Source organism: Mastigoproctus giganteus, chromosome 10 (assembly GCF_048544385.1).
Source record: "Mastigoproctus giganteus isolate SK-2022 chromosome 10, ASM4854438v1, whole genome shotgun sequence".
NCBI lineage: Eukaryota > Metazoa > Arthropoda > Arachnida > Uropygi > Thelyphonidae > Mastigoproctus > Mastigoproctus giganteus.
Genome location: NC_143584.1, coordinates 152,879,117 through 152,902,219, shown reverse-complemented (window position 1 = coordinate 152,902,219; position 23,103 = coordinate 152,879,117). Strand labels below are relative to the sequence as shown.

Genomic DNA, 23,103 nt, shown 5'->3' with positions numbered 1-23,103 from the left:
ATGTGCAAAAATTTGCCTTTAACCAGCAGGTGGTTGATTGCTGCGGGAACAAACTTCCATCTGTCGTTGTAGAAGTTAACGGCTTAAATAAATTCAAGGCAGAACTAGACAAACATTTGGAGCGAATGGATGGGTAAAATGGGAAGGTTTTTTTTTTTTTTTTTGGCTGATGCTGTATAAGCTTGCTTTCTTGTATCATATGCCTCTACTAACGCTAAACAGAACTAACAGAGGTAGTTACTGTAAGCAATCTTCCCCTCCCCAACCTCCAAAAAAAAAAAAAAAAAATGCTTTCAAATGCTTGAAGCATACCTAATGACTTACATAAATCATCATGGGTGTAGTAGTAGTATGCACACTTGAGTTGACCGTTGCTCAAGCCCCTATATGTGCTTAATGTGATATAATGTTAATATTCTCATCAGAATGATTAATTGTAAACACTTCACCTAGATGGTTGTACTGGAATATAAATTGAATGCTTACCAAAAGTGTTTAGAATGAAAAGTTGTCAGTATAATGTGAGTTTATCCTGCCAGTTTTTCTGATCTTGTAGAATCTTTTTATGTGAGGCAACTGTACCATATTAATATGGATGGTCATGATTAGTACATATTTAACTCTAGCTTAGTAGTTCTTAAAACTTCTATACCAATATTACATCAAATGGAATTATCACAATGGTAGAATCTTTTTTTTTTAATAGCTAATAACATAAGGTGTTTATCTATCAGTAAAGTTCAACCACAAAATCATAATGTTGTTAAAAACTTTAACCTCTGCCTCTTCATTATGTCTTTACCAATTTGAACAATTATAATTTTTATAAATGGTTTAGGTCAGAGAGTTTAAGGTTAAACTGGCATAAAAATTTTCCACAAAAAGATGGAATATGTATGGGATTGTTCTTAAATATATTCCTTGGAGTGGAGGGGGGTCTTAAATTACAAACCCTAGTCAACGATACCAAATTTAGCATAAATTCTCAAATATTTCATTTCTCCACTGCAACCACAACATTCAGTTCTCTTAGTTGGAATACATGCAACAATGCGGTGCTGCCCAAAATCCCTACCGATTGTGTTTAAAAAAAAAAAAAAAAAAAAAGTTAGTCTATATCTCAGAAACTGTTTTTGCAATAAAAAATGTTTTTCATGTAATCAAAATGGCCACTAAAATTATTACAATTTAATTTGAACACATGGAACATGTACGTTGCAGTTATGCAAACAGTATATGATAATGTTAATGTTTTATGCCATATTAATGAATAAACAACACACTTATATATACTAACAGTATACAATCAGTTCACAAAAACCAGATTACTGACAGCAGTCAATTTAATTATATCAAAATCACAAATCGAAATTTGCAAAAAATCATATAAATTATAATTAAATGTTTAAGTATTATAATAATCTTAATATACTTAAATAATCTTAATAATAATACTTATATAATCTTAAGTATTATAATAATAAGAAGAAAATGGGATATTTTTTCCTGTTACCCCTTTGAAAATATCCTGCCAATGCCCACGGTCATGCCTAATGTACTTGTCAAAAAATTTGTGAAAGTGCAGCTAATAACAAATAGCTAATATACAAATAGCTGTATAATTATAGTTTTAGCTACGCTAATGATATTTATGAAGCAGCTGCCAAAATACATTACTCTAAATTTTCATATTCCGAAAGTATTCTTATTTCTAGTTTTTTAGCTTTAGCATTTCAATGCTATACCTATAATTATTGCTCAACTGCCCTATACAAAATTCAACTTGCAAAATTAACAATTAAATGCAATATAATAAAGTAAAATTAATTAAGTTGTTTTTATTTGCTAATCTTATTTTAAAACTGTGTTTCTGTAACAGAAAACACTTCAAATTGAGAGATGTATTTGTTGTTAAAATTTCTTATTTTTTATATTCTTTCTACAAAATTAATCTAATAAAGTAAATTTTTACTTACTAAAAAACTAATAAATATATATAATTATATTTTTACAATATAGTAAATACTGTCGGTCGGTTGTCAGGATTATGAGCATCGGGATTTTGGGCCAGATCTGCCACAATGTGGAGGGGGGGGGGGGGAAACAAAAAACAAGATACCAATTATATCTTGTGTACTTAAATGGGTAGTTATTTATATCTCTTATGGTATTTCATTGAGGCCGCCGTAGCCTAGTGGTCAGGTGCATAGGCGCCTCCGTAGCCAGGTGGGAAGGAGCAGAAGTGCGTAGCACACGCTTCTTGATTAGACCGGGGTTCGAGCCCGTCTCCACCAAATACGGAGGATGCGGAAAGGTCAGGGAATGACCACCGCATATTCCCGGAGCAATATGGCCTTAGTTGCTAATGCTCCAAATAACAACTTCACTTCATTTCCGCCAGGTGCGCGGGTGCATAAGTACACGTGCCTTGAGTGACCGGGGTTCAAGCCCATGACTGCTGAATACGGTGCTGTTTCTTGTATTCTGTCTATCTTATGAACTCCTCTGACCGTTTGGTTGTCAAGGAGTATAAACAGAAAATTTATTTATTTACATTTTTTACTTTGATATAAAGTACTCCAGCAAATATTCAAAATGACAACTCATTATACACTCACACAGGACCCATCAAGACAGCCTAGTTTTCTGCTCAGATATGAAGATTTCCAACCACTGCTCAAGAGTATACTGGACATAATACAAAAATGACTGAAATAAAAGATTAAAGAATTATGAAGTTAGAGCCCAGCTGTGTCATTTGTCCATTTGGAAAGTCCATGAAATTAGCTCATTTTAAAGTGGCAGATATAAAACAGGCTATGAATATTATTAGTAGTAGTGGCAAACAATGTAAGAAAGCAAGCTTATACAGCATTGGCTTAAAAAAAAAAAGGCAAACATTACAAATCCACATTAAATAAAAACAATTTTTAACAAACAATTTATATTAAAAAATTATCTTGAATAATTTTTTTTAGAAAGTTGGAAAATAAGTGTATTTACTCTTAACATGCATCAAACATAACCCCCAGAGGCACTGATATACTTGTGAAGTCAGCCCTTTGTCCAGCCACTGCCAACAAAATATTGGTTACTTAGGCAACTGTATTTGTATCTTAATATCTATAACCCATCTCTTTTCAAAAAAAGGTTGATTAAAAAAAGCAAAAGTGTTGTATTTACCTTAAAACAGAAGTTGGTTTGTAGAAGAGTAGAAAAAGGTGAAAATTGTAATATAATTATGGAGTAGGACCTTGGCTTTTCAACAATGTATGATATAAAAGTTCAATCAGTGGTAATTTTCAATGATCAGAAATGTTCAAAAAATTTTTGGTTTAATCTTAAAAAAAAAAAGTATTTTTACAATTACGCCAAAGGAAATACAAAGTATAGGGTATACATTCATGTGAATCAGAAACTTCACAGTACAGAATATCATTGTCTAGAGTAAGTGCCTATAAGCATAATGCTGACTGGATGGACATTTCTTATAATGTAGGCACCTATAGGAATAATGCTCATCACTCTAATCCCTATAGATGCTGGATGACTGGGCATTTACTGTAGTTTAAAGACAAAAAAAAATTGGTGCTTATAAACACAACTTTAACAAAAGCTTTTTCTAATCTAAAATGAGCCCTCTTCCATCTTAACTATAAAAATACTTAAATTTTTCATTAGGAAAGCATTTCATCTCTTTTCTTAAAATATAAAAAGATTCTGTATTCGGCTGTGGCCACTTTTTGTTATTATTCCTTTTTGAATGAAAATAACTCTTGCTAATATTACAATGGTCACTATATTACTAAAATTACAGGCGGTAAAGACTTTAAACAACCTTCAATTATTATACCTTTGGAATTTATGTAACCTATATACCACCAGTATTTCAGTTGACTAACTTATAATTGGCTTTAAGTTCATGTACAGATAATGGTGCTAGTAACAATAAGTCTTAATGAATTTCACAGGCTTTGCTTGGAGAGCTAGTTCCCTTGTTCCCTTATCTTGTTACAAAAGAAAAGAAAAAATAAAGTTTATTTTTTAATAACTTTTAATAAATTTAAACTGTGTTAAGCACAACCAGTTTTCATGAGATAATGTATCAACAGCAAAGTTCTAAAAAAATCAAATTTCATTTCATTGTATACTGCAATTGGACAGCACTTCTTTTTAGTAATTTTTTTTTGTTGAACATTAGTTAAATATAGGAGGAGGAGGAATTCTTATAATATAAAAGCTCCGTAAATGTAACTGCAATTTTTACAATAGAGCTTAATCCAATAACTTACCAGTTTTAATACCAATTTTTAAGCAAGTATTTGATGAGTCACACTTAATCTATAATTACAATGGCAACAGCAAGAATATGCAAATGTTGGGCTGAGAAATATGAATTTTTTTCTATATGAAAATTACAGGGAAAATACATATACAAAAGCAAATAGGCAATTGAGCGAGCTTCAACTAAATTTCATTCTACACAAGATACCTCGACATTCATCTTTAAAACATTAATATACACAGAATGTTACTACAATTTTGCAAAAAGAAGTGGAAGTCTTTGCTTGTGCTTTGTTTCTAATTTTCTTATAACTTCAACAGAATACTTATGATTATTATCATTTTCTTCTTGATAGCAGATATAACCTAATGGTATGTTCACTAGTTAAATGTGTTCTAAAACGATCAATTCATTTAATTCACCCTAGATGCTAGTGAAAATCTTACATTAGAGTGATCTAAAATTTTCCAAATTACAATTAATTTCTATATTAATTAATTAATGATTATAATTTATAGTCAGTAAATATACTTCTGAGCACAGGGATGCAAGTTTTCAAATGGTAAAGCTTTTTTTCCGAATAAATTTATGTACAGTTAACATTAATTATACAATCTCTTCACATGCATTACATCTAATTTTCCTTCTCATGTGCAAAAATTATGAAAAAAAAAAATACAAGAAAAAATAACTTACCACTCATTAATATATGGTTTTAGGATTTCCATATGCTCATGTGCCTAATTTTAGAAGCAAATGGATACAAACCAGTAATGGAAATTTATTTTAAGTATTCTTCTCTTTTCATAAGACTTCTTTTTTTCTTTTATTTTTTTCCATGTCCAAAAATTAAATTTCCAGTGTTTTCATATTTATTGATTTATATAATTCTACAAAGTTGCTTAAAGAAATAAAAATACTGGCACTTAAAAAGTTAAGTAATATAATATTAAATTTAAAAAAAACCTTGGCACAGCAAAGAATATATAAAGACCATCATTGGAATTTGTAAATATTTTAATAGCTTTCAAATTGAAATATCAAAATCTTGTACAATGTAAATAGAGCAACTTTAAAGTAGATTTTTAAAATAAATTATGCTTATAAACTCTATGGATATAAACGTATTAATTTTATTACATAAAAATAGATCACAAATAATCTGCTAAACAATTTTTTAACACCTCTAGTACTCTCTGTAAGCTGAAACAAGTTAACCATTTTATTGACTTCCTGACTTTTCTCACAAAAATAAATGGTTAAATTGTACGCTGGACTAGCTAATACAGGGTTTTCTTAAAACTGAAGGCAAAAACAATGCTATACATCTTCAGTATAGTAAAAAATACTTTAAAGGAAAGCTCATAAATCTCAATGTTTGGAATTTAAAGGAATGTACAACATATATGAGTGATTTTCCACAAATCTTCAACATATTAATTGTTCACACATCAAACTGCATTGCTTGCAGTTTGAGTTTGTTCATTACATTAAGTGATCAAATTGCACATATGACTAGAATTCTTGACTAAAACTAAGTCAACATTTTTTTTTTGTTGAAAGTAATGTTCAATAATTTGGGTGCATACTGTCTCCAATAAAATTTAGCTCATTTTGACAATTTACTGATGACACGTATGAGAGCTCTATTTTCTTCTTTCAGGCGTTGATTATCTGCCCTTAACTGCTCCACTTGTTTTATTTTTTCTTCTAGTTCAATTAGTTTTTCTTGGGAGTCCTGATCCTTCACTGTTTGATAAATACTTGTTTCTTTTTGGTCTTGCAAAGCTTTTTGAAGTTGAGATTTACATTTTGTTAATTCCTCTTCCATCTGTTTGAGCTTTTTCCTTAAAGTCAAATTCTCTCTCACAAGATTGTTTCTGTATGTTTCATGAATATCTTCTTTTAAAATATCAGTGTCAATTATATCACCTGAATGTTCATTAGAATGCATTATCTTATGTACATCATCATCAACATTGGTAACTAAATACTGGGTCCTTAAAGATGCTGATTCACCAGAAGCTTCCACAACACATGATTCCATAGGAACTGACTCAGACTTGATCCCTTTGCTTCCTATACCAATCACTTGATCAACACTTTCAGAATTCCCTTGCACAATTCCTGTAGGCTGCCTTTTAGGTCGTCTTCGTCTTTGAACAGCCGCCTGAGAAACTGAATTTGTCTGGCTTTCCAAGCCTTGCTTTTTCTTTGACTTTTTATTACCTTCCTTTGATTTGGCTGAAATAACAGTTTCTGATGGCACACAACTGGGTAGTGAACGTAAGTGTTCATTTTGACTTGAAATATTATCTACAGCATTTTCATTAGAATAAGAAGAGACATTACTTTCATGTTGTTGGTCCTGTTTTTCCTTCTTATTTGTTATCATAATGGCTTCATCCTTTTCTGTATCTACACAATTCTTATCCTGCCCATTATTAGCATTCTGTTTCTGTACAATGTTCTGAAAATTTTTATCATCATTTTTTACAGTTTCATGACTTTCTACTGCTTTCAATTCTTCCAAAGATATACCTTGTGTAGAACGGCGAGTACCTCTTGCCTTCTTAGCACGAACTTTTCTCTGTGTTTCTGAATCATCATCTACTTGATAAACTCCACTTGTCCTTAGTGAAATTTGATATTCAGATGGTAAATTAATTACAACGGCAGACTGCAATTCATTAGGATTAGATGGACTTAAACCTTCACAGCGTACAACAGATCCTAAACTATTCTTCAGTGAACAATTCACACTTTCTTTTGCTGTTTTCACTTCTTTGGTTGGAGCATCTGTTACTACAACTGCATCTTCAACTGTTTGTACAATATTTTCAACTTTATTGCTTTCTTTGAATTGTATTTCAGATTCAGATCTAGCAGTAATCTGATCATCTTTTTTAAGCAATTGTTCTTTTTTCGACTTAATGTTTTCTGCTGTTGATTCCTGTTGCATTTCCTGTGAAACTATAATTTCTTTTTTACATCTTCCTGATGTTTCTTTCTTCACAAACTGTACATTTTCAATGGCAGTATTAATATGATCATGATTTAATCCCTCATCTTGACACACTTTGGACTGTATCTGGGCACATTCTGCTTTTGTATCCCTTAACACGGTTTTGCTTTTTTCTTTTGCACTCATCCGAGTTACAGATGGCTTTCTTATAATTGGAGAATCAGCATCACTCCCTAAGATTTCTTTTATTTCTGGCCATGCATTCTGCATCGATGCTTGTTTCTTCTGTAGCTCATCTAGAAGCTTCACCACAGTAGAATCAGCAACATCAAAACAACTTTGGCCTGCATAATTTAATATCTTCATGTTAACCAGTTCATCCACTAGTATAACACATGCTTCTTTTTGACCCCAGTGGGCTGCAGCATGAATTGGTGTCCATCCATCAAAATCCTGTGAATTTATGTCTGCCCCAGCTTGTATGAGAATTCTCATTACATCAATATATCCTTTTGCAGCAGCAACATGCAATGATGAAGCTCCCGTTTTCGGGTGAATTCTATCAACAAATGTTTTATTTGATAACCACTCTTCAGCATCATGTAACATTAACCTCTCCTCTGCTGACCTCACAGAATGGCAATCAATGTTTTTTTCATCCATTTTGCTTTGCAAAAATTCTTTTACGCTTTCAGAAGCTGCCAGATCAACAGGTAAGTCACCATCGTTTGTAACGGCACCCAGATCAGCCCCATGTTCAACTAAATAACTGGCAATGCTCTTGAGCTCGCAAGAGGCAGCAGCAACATGCAGTGATGTCCATCCTTCATTATCATACTGATTCACATTACATCCACGCTCCACAAGAAACTGGACCATTTTAAAATTGTTGTCAATACATGCCTGATGTAACGCGCTCAAACCGTCAACATTTACAACGTTCACATCGGCACCGCTACCTAGGAGCAGTTCTGCTTCCTGTGCATCACCTGCGGAACACGCTGCTAAAAACTTACAACCTTTACTAAAATCTACTTTACAAGGTTTTTTATTGCTTAAATCGGTAGGTGTATTGTTTGTCTCCGAAGCCTTCCATCTTTTTAACTGTTCTGCTCGTTCGAAAATAGATTTAATTTTACAACTGCCTACTGACATTTTTTCTAAAAACTTAACTATTTACAACGGGAAATCGCAAACACAAAAATAAACATACAAGTGTCATCATGGGCGTAGCTCTCCCGTGCAGAGACTAGAGCCGCAGATAATGATAATTTATTTCACTTATATGCGTTTGCAAGAAACTTTCAACATCTTATTCCCAAATTCACACACCATAGACACTTCGATAAAACTGTGAGGAAGGAAAAAAAAAAATAAATAAGTACGTATAAAATATATATTAGCCTATTAGACTACAATATATCCTATTGGTTCACTTGATCATGACGTATTTCGGAAAATCCTGCCATCAGATGTCGTTTGTCGCAAAATTTACTTATGCAACTCTCAATCTTATATAAATAAAGAAATAAATCAGTCTTTTAAAGAGAAAAATTATGCAGGTGGAAGCAGTGCTACCGTTTTCGCTAAAGCAACCAAGTATGAGGTGTCTGTATACAATGGCCGTAAATTACGTGTATCCTGAGGTCGGATTGACTGTCTTGCTGGATGAAAATCCAAATAAACCAAGGCTACGTTGCATGAGTATATTGTCCCTATAACAGCGTGTATTTTTCAGTCGATTAGCTGTTTGCAGGAAAACCTCGCCTGAGGTCGACTGACTGAAATGCGTTGCCAAAAAAGTCCATAACAATTTTTGCGTCATTGAAGGAATTCGAATCAGGCCTTTCCCACTCGGTGTGGTAGGACTATAATTATAACCACTTTGCTACCGGCAAGAACCATAACCAAACAGTATGAACAGAATGAAGAAGGTCTTAAGCAATTCTAACTTCATCCCAACCAGAAATACCAAAGTAAATATTACACTGGAAAGAATTCTGATTTTATTTTGAATCCCAGGGACTTGCATCTGGTGAGTATGGGCTTGGCACACCCAAGGTCCTGAGCTGGATATCGTCATTCTTATTTATCTATCTCTCTCTCTCTCTCTCTCTCTCTCTCTCTCTCTCTCTCTCTCTCTCTCTCTCTCTCTCTCTCTCTCTCTCTCTCTCTCAGAGAAACTTCGAAATTTTTTTTGGCATAATAATAACTTTCAATAAATTTAAACTGGAGCATTTTTAGGCATGCGCCAATCTTGTCAAATATAGATATCATAGTATATTTGTAGAATTTAAAAATATTAATAACAGGCACGCTAAAATGTGACAACAAAAACTAAACTGAATATATTTTTTGACAAGTTTACCTAGCACATGCAAACATTATACACAGGTTCGCATCGGTTTTGAGGTTTGCACAACGCGATTAATTTATGAATGTATCCGAACTTGAAATTGGAAACAACCATCTTAACACTTTGGATATTTTTATTGATTTATTTATTTTGAAAACAGACATCTTATTCAACATCTTATTCCCAAATTCACACACCATAGACATTTCGATAAAACTGTGAGGAAGGAAAAAAAAAAAATAAATAAGTACGTATAAAATATATATTAGCCTATTAGACTACAATATATCCTATTGGTTTTTGAAGTTGAGATTTACATTTTGTTAATTCCTCTTCCATCTGTTTGAGCTTTTTCCTTAAAGTCAAATTCTCTCTCACAAGATTGTTTCTGTATGTTTCATGAATATCTTCTTTTAAAATATCAGTGTCAATTATATCACCTGAATGTTCATTAGAATGCATTAGATATTTTTATTGATTTATTTATTTTGAAAACAGACCCAGTGCTACGGGTGCGCAATTAATATCGAACCCCGGTCTAACCAATATATATATATATATATATATATATATAAGACGCCACAAACGCGAGAGCAGTTTTTGTTTGGAAATATAACGGGAACTTTTTCAGTTAGAGTCATTTTAAAAAGTAAATTTACCGTCCAAAAAGTGTTCCACGCAGACGCAGATTTTTAAATGCACGCAATTCGCCTATTTACATGATGTCATACAATTTACAGTATACAGAAATGCGCCTTCTGTATATAATAAAGAGTTCTTTAAAAACATTAGCAGTAGCACTAGTTCAAGCATACGATACAAGAAAACAAGGGTATACAGCATAAACCAAAAAAAAAAAAAAAAGAAAAAAAACCCTTTCCCAATTCAGCCCATCCGGTCCATTTCGAGTGATGTTTGCTGTTTGGAGCATTAGTAACTAAGGCCATATTTCTCCGGGGATATGCGGTGGTCATTCCTTGACCTTTCCGCATCCTCCGTATTTGGTGGTCACGGGCTCGAACCCCGGTCTAATCAAGAAGCGTGTGCTACGCACTGCTGCTCCTGCCCACCTGGTTACGGAGGCGCATCTCCCATCCGGTCACTTCAAATCTTTGTCTAGTGCAGCCTTCAATTAATTTAAGCTATCAACTTAAACAACAACAGATGGAAATCTGTTACAGCAATCGAATACCCACTGGCTAAAGGCACTCATATTCTGCTATTGTCTGAGCAAGCGGAAGATTCCCATCTGCACTGAGACTGCTCAAACTAATCAAGGTCTTATCACATCACCTTGCAGGTGCCTAGTCTCCAGATGCTGCAACTTGCAGAACTTAAGCGTTTCTTTGTAAGAGCACTCCTTTCTTCCACTCACCAAGCTTGTTGCCCTTCTTTGTACTCGTTCTAGCAACTCTACATCCTTCCTAAAATGAGGCCTCCAGGCCTGTACGCAGTAGTACTCAAGGTGTGGCTGAAAAACGCCTTATAAGGATTAATCCCTTGGGATCAATCACCTCCTTGTCTCTGCTAGCAAAATTCCTATATATCAATGGCAAGGCTCCATGACCTGCTCTTGCAGCTCGTTTGCACAGTTAACTTCATTTCTGACTATGCAATTACTCGCAAGACTTTTTCATTCTCCACTTCCCTAAGTATAGAACAACACAGTTGGTATGTTTCTCCTGGGTTACTGCTAGGCATATTCAGTACTTTACATTCGTCAAACTTCAGTTGCCATTCTCAGCGCATCTGCCTAACTTTTATAGATCTTGTTGCAGTAGCATACTTTCATTTACAACTCTGCAAACCTTCGTATCCCTTCTTTCATATCTGAAAATTGTATCTGAAAATTTCGACATTAAGCCTGATTGGAACTTGATAGCCTAAATAAATTTAAGGCTCAGCTGGACAGGTATTTCGAACGAACGGAGGGGTGAAGTGGAAGGGTTTTTTTTTTTTTTTGGCTGACACTGCATAAGCTTGCTTTCTTGCATCATATGTCTCTACTAATGCTAATGCTAATGCTAATGTAGCTTTATCGATATCACTGATAAAGACACAAAACAACAATGGGGCCAGAACCGAACTTTGGGAAAATCCACTAATAACATTAGCCCACGAAGAGCAGTGTCATTTATTACCGCTCTCTGTCGCCTCCAACTCAACCATCACTTTATCCATTATATCAAAATGCCCTTAACGCCACACTTATCCAATTTGTACAGCAGTCTTCCATGTGCAACGGTATCAAAAGCGTTCCTGAAATTCAAGTATATGATATCAAAATTATTCTTTGCATCCAGTTCCTCTGTGACCACGTCTCATATTCTGTAGAACGTAGGTTTCTGCAGAAACCTACGTTCACTCGTCTCCAGTGTGAAGACCCCTGTCACACCTCTCTTATGCAGCAATGTAATATATCGCATCACCTGTAGAAACTGTGAGAGCTGCTACATAGGAGAGACATCAAGACGTCTTCAAGATCGCCTTACGGAGCATGACAGAGCAATCCGGCTTGCCGAAACTGACCAATCCGCAGTCGCGGAACATTTTTGGGCCACCAACCACGATCTTGATCCCAAACGTGACTTTTAAATAGTAGACCACTTTCGCCACCGCCTATGGCGAGAGTCATTTAATATATTAAACAATCAAAAGGCCATAAACCGCTGCAAAGGCACACGTCTGCACCCCATCCTAGAGACAACCATTTTAACTCTGGAGTAAAAAACAGCGCACGTCCATGCAACAATAGGAAATGAATAACGTGCCTCACTCTCAACTCATTGCACTTCTCGGTTAAATTCAAATCATATTATCATTTGAAAAAGAGAATTGTCAGTCTTGAAAGCTTCTGCCATTGTATATTTTATTGTATTACATTAAACTGGGTTATCATTGTATATTTTTCCACAAAATCATTTAGTCCCTGTTAGAGTTTAGTAAACTTCTGTCCTCCCCTTCCTTACTGAATTCCTCACATGTGTGAATGTAGGATGCAGAATAGTCATTCAGAATAGCTAGCTGAGCAGGATCATCAACAGTCGAACCATCAATATCAAGTGAACCAATCTGATTCGTCCCCTTCCTTCTAGAGTTTACATAAGTAAAGAAGTTTTTTGTCTCTAAGACCTAGGATCATGAGAGTTTAAAACTCTCAGGATCTTAGGTCTTAGAGAGTTTTTAAGTTCTATACAGTGGGATCACCTGATGATGTTTCCATCGGTGAATTCTAAATGGGAATCCGTCAGGGACTTAATTTTGGGGGTACTCGACTTTTCATACCAACTAAGAAATACTGTTCAAGGTTTTAAGCCTAAATGGATATGATATCAGATGAATTAATGCAGCTAGTGGCAGAGAAGAAAAATGCATGGGATGCATATAAATAATCATGCGACACAGAAGCCTTGACTAGTCTGTAATCAAGTCACAAAGGAGGTTAAGCAGGTGAAGGCAGATTATGAGAAATCTTTGGCAAAAGATGCAAAGAAACACACCAAAGAGTTCTTTAGTTAAGTAAAATCTAGAAGGAAAGGGATGAATCATATTGGTCCACTTAACATAGATGGTTTGATTATTGATGATCATATTAAGGTAGCTGATAAACTGAATAAGTATTTTACATCTACATCCACACATGAGCAGTTATTCAAGAAGGGGAATGCCAGAGGTTTATCAAATTCTAACAGGGAGCTAAATGATTTTGTAATAACTGAGACAAAGTTAAGGAGAAATTGTTGAAGTTAAATATACAGAAGGCACCTCGGGTGGATGGGATCTATCCAGTTATATTAAAGGAGGCAGCAAAGCATGTAAAGAAATCCTTAGCCACAATTATGAAAGCTTCCATGGAGTCAGCGGGGGTTCCCATGGACTGGAGATGTGCAAATATGTCTCCAATTCACAAAGGGGATGAAAGGGTGACACGGGTAATTACTGACCTGTTAGTCTAACTTGTCTGCGCGGTAGCACAGTGGTATCGTCACCGTCCTCCCCACACCGGGTGGAAAAGGCCTGGGTTCGAATCCCGTCGATGACGCGAGGAACTTTAATGGGCTTTTTTCATTTCGTGGCTGAGTTAGTGGGTCTCAGGCGTAGATAGCAAGGTTTTTCTCCCCAGTAACTGGGGTTTTTTTGTAAAGCAAAACAGGCACATCAACCATAGAACATACGCAATTTACAGACACAAATACGGGTTAATGTATTTAATTACGGGAAACCCTAAAATAATAATTTTTAAATTTTTTGTTAGTCTAACTTCTGTTCCAGGCAAAATAATGGAGTCACCGGTTAAGGAAGCGTTGCAGGATCATCTCGACAAGACTGCAGTTATAGTTCAGACACCGCATAGTTTGTTAAGGGGAAGTCTTGTCTAACCAATTTGATTGGATACTGTGATGTGGTCTCAAAGGAATTGGATGCAAAGAATAATTTTGATATCATATACTTGAATTTTAGAAAATCTTTTGGCACAGTGGCACATGGAAGACTACTGTACAAATTGGAGCAGTATGGCATTAAGTGAAAGTTGCTACAATGGATAAAAGGATGTTTGTGTGGTTGAAGACAGAGAGTGGTTATCAAGGGACACTGCTCTTCATGGACTGTTATTAGAGGAGTGCCCCAGGGTTGGGTGTTGGGCCCATTGTTGTTTTCGGTATTTACTAATGATATTGAAGGTGTATCAGGGTTAATATCTCAATTTGCAAACGATACGAAGGTGGTAGAGTTGTTAATGACAGTAATGATGTACACTAGTGCAACAGGAACTAGAAAAGTTAAGCAGATGGGCTGAGAGGTGGCAACTGAAGTTTAACATTGACAAATGTAAAGTACTGCATATGGGTGGCAGTAACCCGAGAGTAACGTAACTCGGTAGTAGTACACTCAGGGTAGTGGAGAAAGAAAAGTATCTGGGGGGTAATTGTGCAGTCAGATATGACGTTTTCTGAGCAGTGCAAAAAGGTGGAAAGAGTAGCTCATGGGGTCTTGTCAATTTTATACCGAAATTTTGGTAGCAAAGAAAAGGTTATTGTCGCCTTGTATAAGGCAATAGTCAGGTCACACCTTCAGTACTGCACACAGTTCTGAACACCTCATTTTCGGAAGGATGTAGAGCTGCTGGAACGAGTACCGAACGAGTATTTCTCTGTACTCTTACCAAGAACAAATTAAGTTCTGCAACTTGCAGCGTCTGGAGACTAGGCACCTGCGAAGTGATCTAATTGAGGTGTATAAGGCCTTCAATGGATTGAGCAACATCAATGCTAATGGGACTCTTCCTCTTGCTTAGATTACGCACCTGAGGGGGCATGAATTCAAACTGCGGAAAGATAATTGGTGAAGAGACGTGAGGAAATTCGCCTTTTGCCAGCGGGTGGTTCAAGGTTGGAACAAAGTTATAATATATCTAATATGAAGTTATAATACGAACAAAAATGATATCTGTTGTATTGTAGATCAGCAACTTAAAAAGTTCAAGGAAGAACTAGACAAACATTTGGAGTGAATGGAGGGGTGAAATGGGAAGGGTGTTTTTTTAAGACTGATGCTACAGTGGCGGACAAAAAAACTGCATCACTTATGAATTTTGCAAATAATGTGTTTTGCATTGCTTTGTGGGTTGCAGAAATGTTCGAAATGCATTTGTTAGATGAGATATATATCTCTGTGAATGAAATCCAATAAAAAGACTCCACCTGATATACCTAATTGCCATAACTATCTTCCCAAAGGGTAAAATGCATAATTAATGGAAAATTTCCCCCAGGAGCTCACATTTAGTGAGTATGGGCTTGGCACATCTAGGATCATGAGCTGGATATCATCATTCTTCTCTTTCTTGGTGATTCCTTTCTACTTCTCTCTCTCTATCAGGGTAACTGGGGAATTTTTTTTTTTTTGCAGCATAAGCCTCAGGCATCCTTGCACCTTATGGCTAATAATAACAATAATAATAATATGAGAAATCATGCAAATGGCAAGCAAACATGACAACCAAACATACATTTTATTGCATCTACGTGTAAAAACTGAAATGACAACTTAACGTAATAGTATTATGTACTGTAAATCAACAAAATAAGTCCTCAATATATTGTTCCTCCTCCTCTTCGAGCTGCAATTGCAGCCTTGCAACGATCTAGCATAGAGTTAATCAATTTCTGAATATATATATAGGGTTGCCCAATTTCGTGGTACCACACCCTTACAACGCTCTCCTGCAGTTCAATCTTACTTATTGGCTTCTTCTGAGCAATTTTAGACATTATGTACCAGCAATTTTCAATATGGTGCAATCTACCCGTTGCCGGCCCAGTCCAACACTGCAATGCCAGCATTTCTGATGTATGGCTGCATCTTAAGGGAGAAAAACGATGTAAAACATTGGTGTAAGTACGTTTTAAGTCTTGTGAGCCAAGAAGATAAACTCATAATTAAATCTAAACAGCATAAAACTTACCAATTTTGCTGTTTGGCAAGGTGCTGAGTCCTGTTGCAAAATGCAGTTTTGGACGTCTGTGTCGTGATCCCTAATAACGGTTTTCAGGCACTCCTTCAGGATAGCAGTGTAGGTTTCTGCATTCACCATTCCGTTAATAAACTTAATTCGCCTCACCCGTTTGCTTGTTATGCATCCCCAAACCATATGTCTGGTGGGGAACTTTACAGTCGGTGTTATGCAGTCAGGATGGCATGCCTCCGATTTTTCTTCTGACATATCGCTTCCCATCAGAGCGATAAAGTTGAATTTCGATTCGTCAAAAAAGATGACGGTTTCCCGTTGCTCTTTTGTTCTTGAAACATGCGTTTTAGCATAAGCAAGTCGCTTATTCCTCAATTGTTGGGTCAACAAAGGCTTCTTCTTGGGCCGATAGGCATGCAGACGACATTCCGAAACCCGTTTTTGGACAGTTCGTGCAATTGTTTCAACACCAGAGGCAGTCTAAACGGCCAGTTTTAGATAAGAAGCACTTAATAATAATAATAATAGCAATAAGAGCTTAATTGCTGGCACTCACCTCGATTAAGCGCTTATTGCTATTATTATTAAGTCGTTAACATAACGGTACATTAAGCAGTTCTGCAGTATAAACCAGATAAGGAGCACTAGCATGGCGATTACGAAGCATAACTGTTTCAGATATCGATCTTGGAAGTCGTAGTCACTCTCTTACAGCTTAATCCAGATTTTCTCTTCACATCACCGGTTTCATGCTTTAATTTCAGCACCCGGAATACTGTTGACTGGTGGCAGCCTATTTTATCAGCGATAGTACGCGTACAAAGCCCTTCCTGAGACAGAGCAACAGCTACACTTTTTTTTCTTGGTGTCAACAGAACGTATGAGCCATCCTTACACTTCCACTAAACAGGATACTAATGAGCGTATATACCCTTCCAACGCCGTTTTTATAGAAACGGCTGATGCAATACATTGCAATTACTGTCTGATGCAATAGAAGCGTTATCTGACGCAATATCTTTGCTTGGCGACAAACAAAATGACTGTAATCAAAAAATGTCTTATACGTTTCACTACAAATTTTACTTTTACATAATAAAACACGCCTGCGTGCTCTGGATTCATAATTTATTTTATTTTTGTTACACAGAGCATTAAAACTATGATAAATGAATTAGCTTTCGGCTGGGTGGCAGCCTTCATCAGATTAAAATACTTTGAATGGCAGTTGGAATAGAGATGCACTGCCAGGATGGTGCGTGAGGCACGTGGTTAATTGTTTGTTGATGTTTGTGGCTGTGATGTATGGTGGTGACGTGGCCAGCGTTTGTCTATGGACAGAATTACTGCTTCTGTGATGGGGTTAAGTTGACAACGATGAGTGATGGAACCCTTAGCGACAGAACTAAGCTGACGCCTGATGACATTTCCGCCGCCCTCAGACTGTGCTTAACAGGGGGTGCAATCATGTTTAATGGTTCAATCTACCAGCAGATACATGGCACAGCCATGGGTTCCCCTGTCAGCTCTGTCACAGCAAACATCGTGATGGAGGAGTTAGAGGGACGTGCGTTTACACACGCACCGGATCACATCGCCTTTTGGTGTCGCTACGTAGACGATGTGTTCGTAGTGATCCCTAGAGACTCAGGTGAGCGACTCCTAACCCACCTCAACTCACTGTCGCCCTTCATAAAATTCACGATTGAGCTGGAGTCGAACAACTCTATACCATACCTAGATACACTTGTCCGGCGCGAAGACACATGCTTGAAGACGACAGTTTATCGTAAGCCTATGTGTGCTGGCCAATTTACCAACTTCCAGTCAGCACACGCACGAGGCCACCTCCTCTCAACCGCCCGAACCTTGCTAACTCGCGCCTGGACACACTCCAGCTCTGCAGATGAAAGGCGCAAAGAGATCACCAGAGTCAAAGTAGACCTTACGAGGTGTGGCTACCCCATCGATGTCCTTAACAGATGTGATCTACAAGCACGCGACAACGTGACGACCAACAGCAACGCCAACAGTGACGAGTCTTCCACGAGGGCATTCATCCCATACTACCCCAACCTGTCACAGCAGATCGGTAGAATCCTAAGATCGCATGGGGTAAAGTGCATCCAACTCCCAGGCAAGAAACTGCGTTCTCTCCTTTCCAACATAAAAACACCTGTCCCCACCCTTCTACAGAGTGGTTTGGTCTATCGCATCTCTTGCCGTGACTGCACGAGCTGCTACTTTGGAGAGACTGGACGTCGACTCGAGAAACGCCTCTCAGAACATAAAAGGGCGATCCGTTTGGCGGATGTAGAACACTCAGCTATTGCCGAGCATGTCTGGACAACCCACCACGACATCGACCCACACCGCGATGTCGTGGTTGTAGACAAGTCCCACCATTACCTAAGGCGCACCTGGTTGGAATCGTTAAGTATAAAATGCTCGGATACCTCGTTGAACAGGAACAGTGGTTGTCAACTTAACCCCATCACAGAAGCAGTAATTCTGTCCATAGACAAACGCTGGCCACGTCACCACCATACATCACAGCCACAAACATCAACAAACAATTAACCACGTGCCTCACGCACCATCCTGGCAGTGCATCTCTATTCCAACTGCCATTCAAAGTATTTTAATCTGATGAAGGCTGCCACCCAGCCGAAAGCTAATTGATTTATCATAGTTTTAATGCTCTGTGTAACAAAAATAAAATAAATTAAAAAATTTTACTTTTTTTAAAGGTGATGCAGTTTTTTTTCCGCCACTGTATATAAGCTTGCTTTCTTCCATCATATGCTGTACTAATGGTAATGCTAATCTACCATAGGCTTCTGTGTCGCCTGATAATTTTTATGCATCCCATGTATTTTTCTTCTCTTCCACGAGCCTGATTAGTTCATTTGACATCCATTTAGGTCTTAAAAAAAAAAAAAAAAAAAAAAAACTATTATTTTTTTAGGCCACCGTAATAATTAAATTCATCTGCCGTGCTGTGTGTCTTATGTCTGTAAATTTCGTGTGTTCTATGGTCGATTTGTATGTTTTGCTGGAAGAAAAACCAGTTTCTGGGGTGGAAACCTTGCTATCTACGCTGAGACCGATTAACTCAGCCACAGAGTGAAAAAAGCCCATTAAAGTTCCTCGCGTCATCGACGGGATTCGAACTCGGGCCTTTTCCACCAGATGTGGGGAGGACGGTGACCATACCACTGTGCTGTCCACGCAGATATCCATTTAGATCTAAATCTTGAACAGTATTTCTTAGTTGGTATGAAAATCCTAGTCGCTTCCAAGACTAATTCTTTAAAGGCTTCCCATTTAGAATTCGTTGTTTTTTAACATCACCAGTTGATCCCACTGTATAGAATTTAAAAACTGTCTGAGACCACTGTACTCACCTTTACGGATGCAAAAAACCTTCCATTTACCCTTGATGGTAGTTACATCTTTAACTAAATACCACATCAGTACACTGTGATCGCTGTCACTTAGTGGTTCCTTTATCTGCAAATTCTTAATGCATGAATAATCACCGCTGATAATCAGATCAAGAGTATTATTCCTTCTGGTTGCCTCATGAACATGATTCGGCTGTAGAAACAGTCATCCAATAAATCCACAAAAGTCTTGCCAGTGCGTGAGTGACCAACCCACAAGTTCCAGCTGATATCTGGGAAATTTAAACATACCATTAAAAAACATTCTGATTTTCTGGCCCACTCTTTTTCTGCAAAATTCTTCGTTGTACTCATCAGGGTCATTAGGCCTATAACACTCCTATTCTCATTTTCTCTTTCCTTGTGCTGATGTCACACCAAACTGACTCAACATTACACTGTCCGCCAATGTCAACTGGACGCACTGCCTTACATTTTATGTGTTTCTTAACTAACAGCATAACCTCTCCTCCATTCCTACCCTGTCTATCCTTTCTGTACACATTGTACTCCCCAAATTCCAATTTTGCACTGCTTATATGTGTGACACAATGTCTCTGATATCCCAACAATATCTTGTTAAAAGAACGTATTTAACAACTTAGGTGGCTTCGTGGATAGCAATAATTGTCTTAAAGCTTAACATAAAGACGAATCTTTAGCGTAGAGTTCTTGGCATAGATCTCTTGAAGGTACAGAAGCACTGTTCTTCAAGCAAGCAGTACTTCGATATAAGCATGATAACACAGGTAAAATAACAGAAACAAAAGTCATCGTTTGTAAAAGAGATTTAGAACATATTTAAGTTTAGTAAATGTTATAAAATCTGTGGGCTCCTCACCTTTTGATTTTGATCCTAATTACTGGTGTGATAGCTTATGTTATCATAAGACTAGAAAATTTGGTATTCTGAAAGTACCAAAAATTAAATACCGCTACTGTTTACTGTCTTTCTGAGTTTTGGATATTTTTGTGTATGCATATAAGTTCGAATACTTCTTAGTAAATGTTATAAAATCTGTACACTACTCTCTTTTAGATTTTGATCCTAATTACTGTATATTATCATAAGTAGAAAAATGAATACAATTCCGAATACTTCTTCCTACGATGAGCACTTAATGACACCTAGCAATTCCAATTTTTCATCATTAAACAAGCAATTCAACAACTGAATACACAACGTCTCAATTTGTTTTTACAATATTGGCTTCGAGTTTTGCATTTACAGACATAAATCGTATACTAGACGAAACATATCAACATGGAATCGAGTGTAAAATTAATCAGAATTTAATAGGTTAATTTTTAAATACGAAATTAATTAATTTAAGCCTTTGCGCACATGATTGACATTGCAAATCTGAATGTCATATGGATATTACGAGTGAACGGGGGGGTTCAAAAATATTTGTATCTACCCAGAAGTAGTTGTGAAAAAAGGTTGAAACAAACACCATATAGTATATTACGCTTTTTTTTTTAAATAGTCACCACACAAATTGACACATTTTTGCTACCTCTCAATACACTTCCGCAGACCAGTCTTGTACAAGTGTTGCAAAATCCTGCAAAATCAGCCCAAATTATCTTTTCGTTGAAGCACCAACCCACTGAAGTCCAAGCTTCTCTAGATGGCATTCTCCTTCCAGTGGTAAATACACATACGGACCTGGGAGTAGTTTTCGATTGCAAACTGTCCTTCAAGCCCCACATTGACAAGCTCATTACAAAATTCTGCAAAATGCGGTGGATTACCAAACAACAACTACTCCACGTTAAGGATCTTGATGTGACCCGGCGGTACGTATACACCTCTGTATACTCCGTCGTGTTATACGCCTCAGAAATATGGGCATCTGCAGCCCCCACGAATATCAAGCGTGTGTACTCCTCCGAATACTGGCTCCTTCGTTGGATCACACATAAACATCATCGTCCACCCCAGCAAAGAACAACTGCGATGGCAACCGCACTGAACTTTGCCCTACTGCCAAACTTTATAATGGAAAGACGCCTCACACTAACTGCCAAAATGACCACTGGAATATTCTCGGAGCCAAACATATGGGAACTGTGCAACTGGAGAATCCCTCAACCCAGACTGAGGTCAGCTCCAACACTTATAGCTAACCATAATAAACTAGCCCTTAGCGAACGTTTTCTCCCCAGGCAGATGCTCACTACAGTCCAAGCAATCGACGGCGACCTCTACACATTTGCCAAGGATCCCAAATACCGGAGAGAGATCCTTGATGACCTAAACCAACCAGGCAAACTGCACAGTAATGTCGCAGTATAATAAATTTAAAAAAGGATGTCTGTATAATATTGTACATAATGTCTAAAATACTGTATAATATTGTATATAATGTCAAAAACACTGTATAATATTTTTATGAATATATTGTGAATAATTTAACTGAAACATTATATTGTTGGCCCTGGGGGATGAACTCGAACTTCGATGTGGACCCCGTCCTCACGGCCTTTGTCCACCAGCCAATGTGAAGCCCCTGGCATTCCTGCCGTGAAGGGTATATTGTATACATCCTTTTGTACACAATAAAAATTATATATATATATGTTTCAAACAGCCCTTCAAACCACACTCGGCAGCAGAACTCACCTCATCGTCAGCAGCAGTGTTTTCCACGAAGAAAGCACTTCAGGCCAGGAAAGATGAAGAAAACCGAAGGTGGAAGATCAGGAGAATAAGTCGGATGCGGCAATATTTCAAACTCTCATTTCTAAGCATACCTCAGTGCAGCATGCAAGGAATGCACAGGGGCATTATTGTGGAGCAGGCGCACACCTTTTGACAGCTTTCCCTGTCTTTTTCTTTTATAGCAGCACGTAGCTTTATGATGTAATACTTAGCAGTCACAGTACAGCCCTTTGAAAATAATCTGTTAATATAACCATGCTGATTCCAAAAACTGACAGCATTACTTTGCCAGTTGTAGTTGTAGTAGTAGGGTTTTAGGAGCATCAGCGACTAAGACCATATTGCTCCGTGTACACTGTCTTTAAATTGCGTGTTCTGTGGTCGATTTTATAATTGCTGGAAGAAAAACCTGAGTTTCCGGGAGAAAAAACCATGCTACACTCGGCTAAGACCGACTAACTCAGCCACGTTGTGAAAAAGGCCCATAACAATTCCTCGCGTCATCAAGGGACTCTAACTCCGGTCTTTTCTAAACGGTGTGGGGGGGATGGCGATTCTACCCACGACTGCCATCTTGGCAGGGCTTGGTTGCACCTTTGCTTATTTGGGGGGGGGGTGATGATTCAGCATGCTTCCATTGTTCTGACATTTGTTCAGTTTCAGGATCATAATGATGGATCCAAGTTTCATCCATGGTGACTAGCCATGAAAAAAAAACTCTTCTTGCTTTTCTTGGTGCATCGACATTTCATGTGCACATTGTGCCCTTTTAGAATGGGCAAGATGTGCATGTGAGGTCAGAAGTCTGGGAACACATCTAGCAGACACTTTACTCATACGCAATTGTTGATGGATGATGTTCTTCACATATCCTACACCAATTTGCAGCTCTGCAGCTAGTTCTAAATCATTTC

At 37.1% G+C, this 23,103-nt stretch overlaps 2 protein-coding genes across 2 annotated transcripts in view; both read right to left on the bottom strand.

Annotated features, from left to right (window-relative positions):
- LOC150079390 (unconventional myosin-Id-like) overlaps nt 1-23,103 on the bottom strand; it is a 302,739-nt gene that overhangs the window by 219,146 nt on the left and 60,490 nt on the right. The window lies entirely within an intron of this gene.
- On the bottom strand, nt 5,872-8,487 carry LOC150079391 (uncharacterized). Its single transcript, XM_090383875.1, has 2 exons — nt 6,050-8,487; nt 5,872-5,977 (listed from the first exon to the last, which is right to left on the bottom strand). Exons 1-2 carry the CDS (start codon nt 8,403-8,405, stop codon nt 5,895-5,897), a joined length of 2,439 nt encoding a protein of 812 aa, XP_090240001.1. The 5' UTR covers nt 8,406-8,487; the 3' UTR covers nt 5,872-5,894.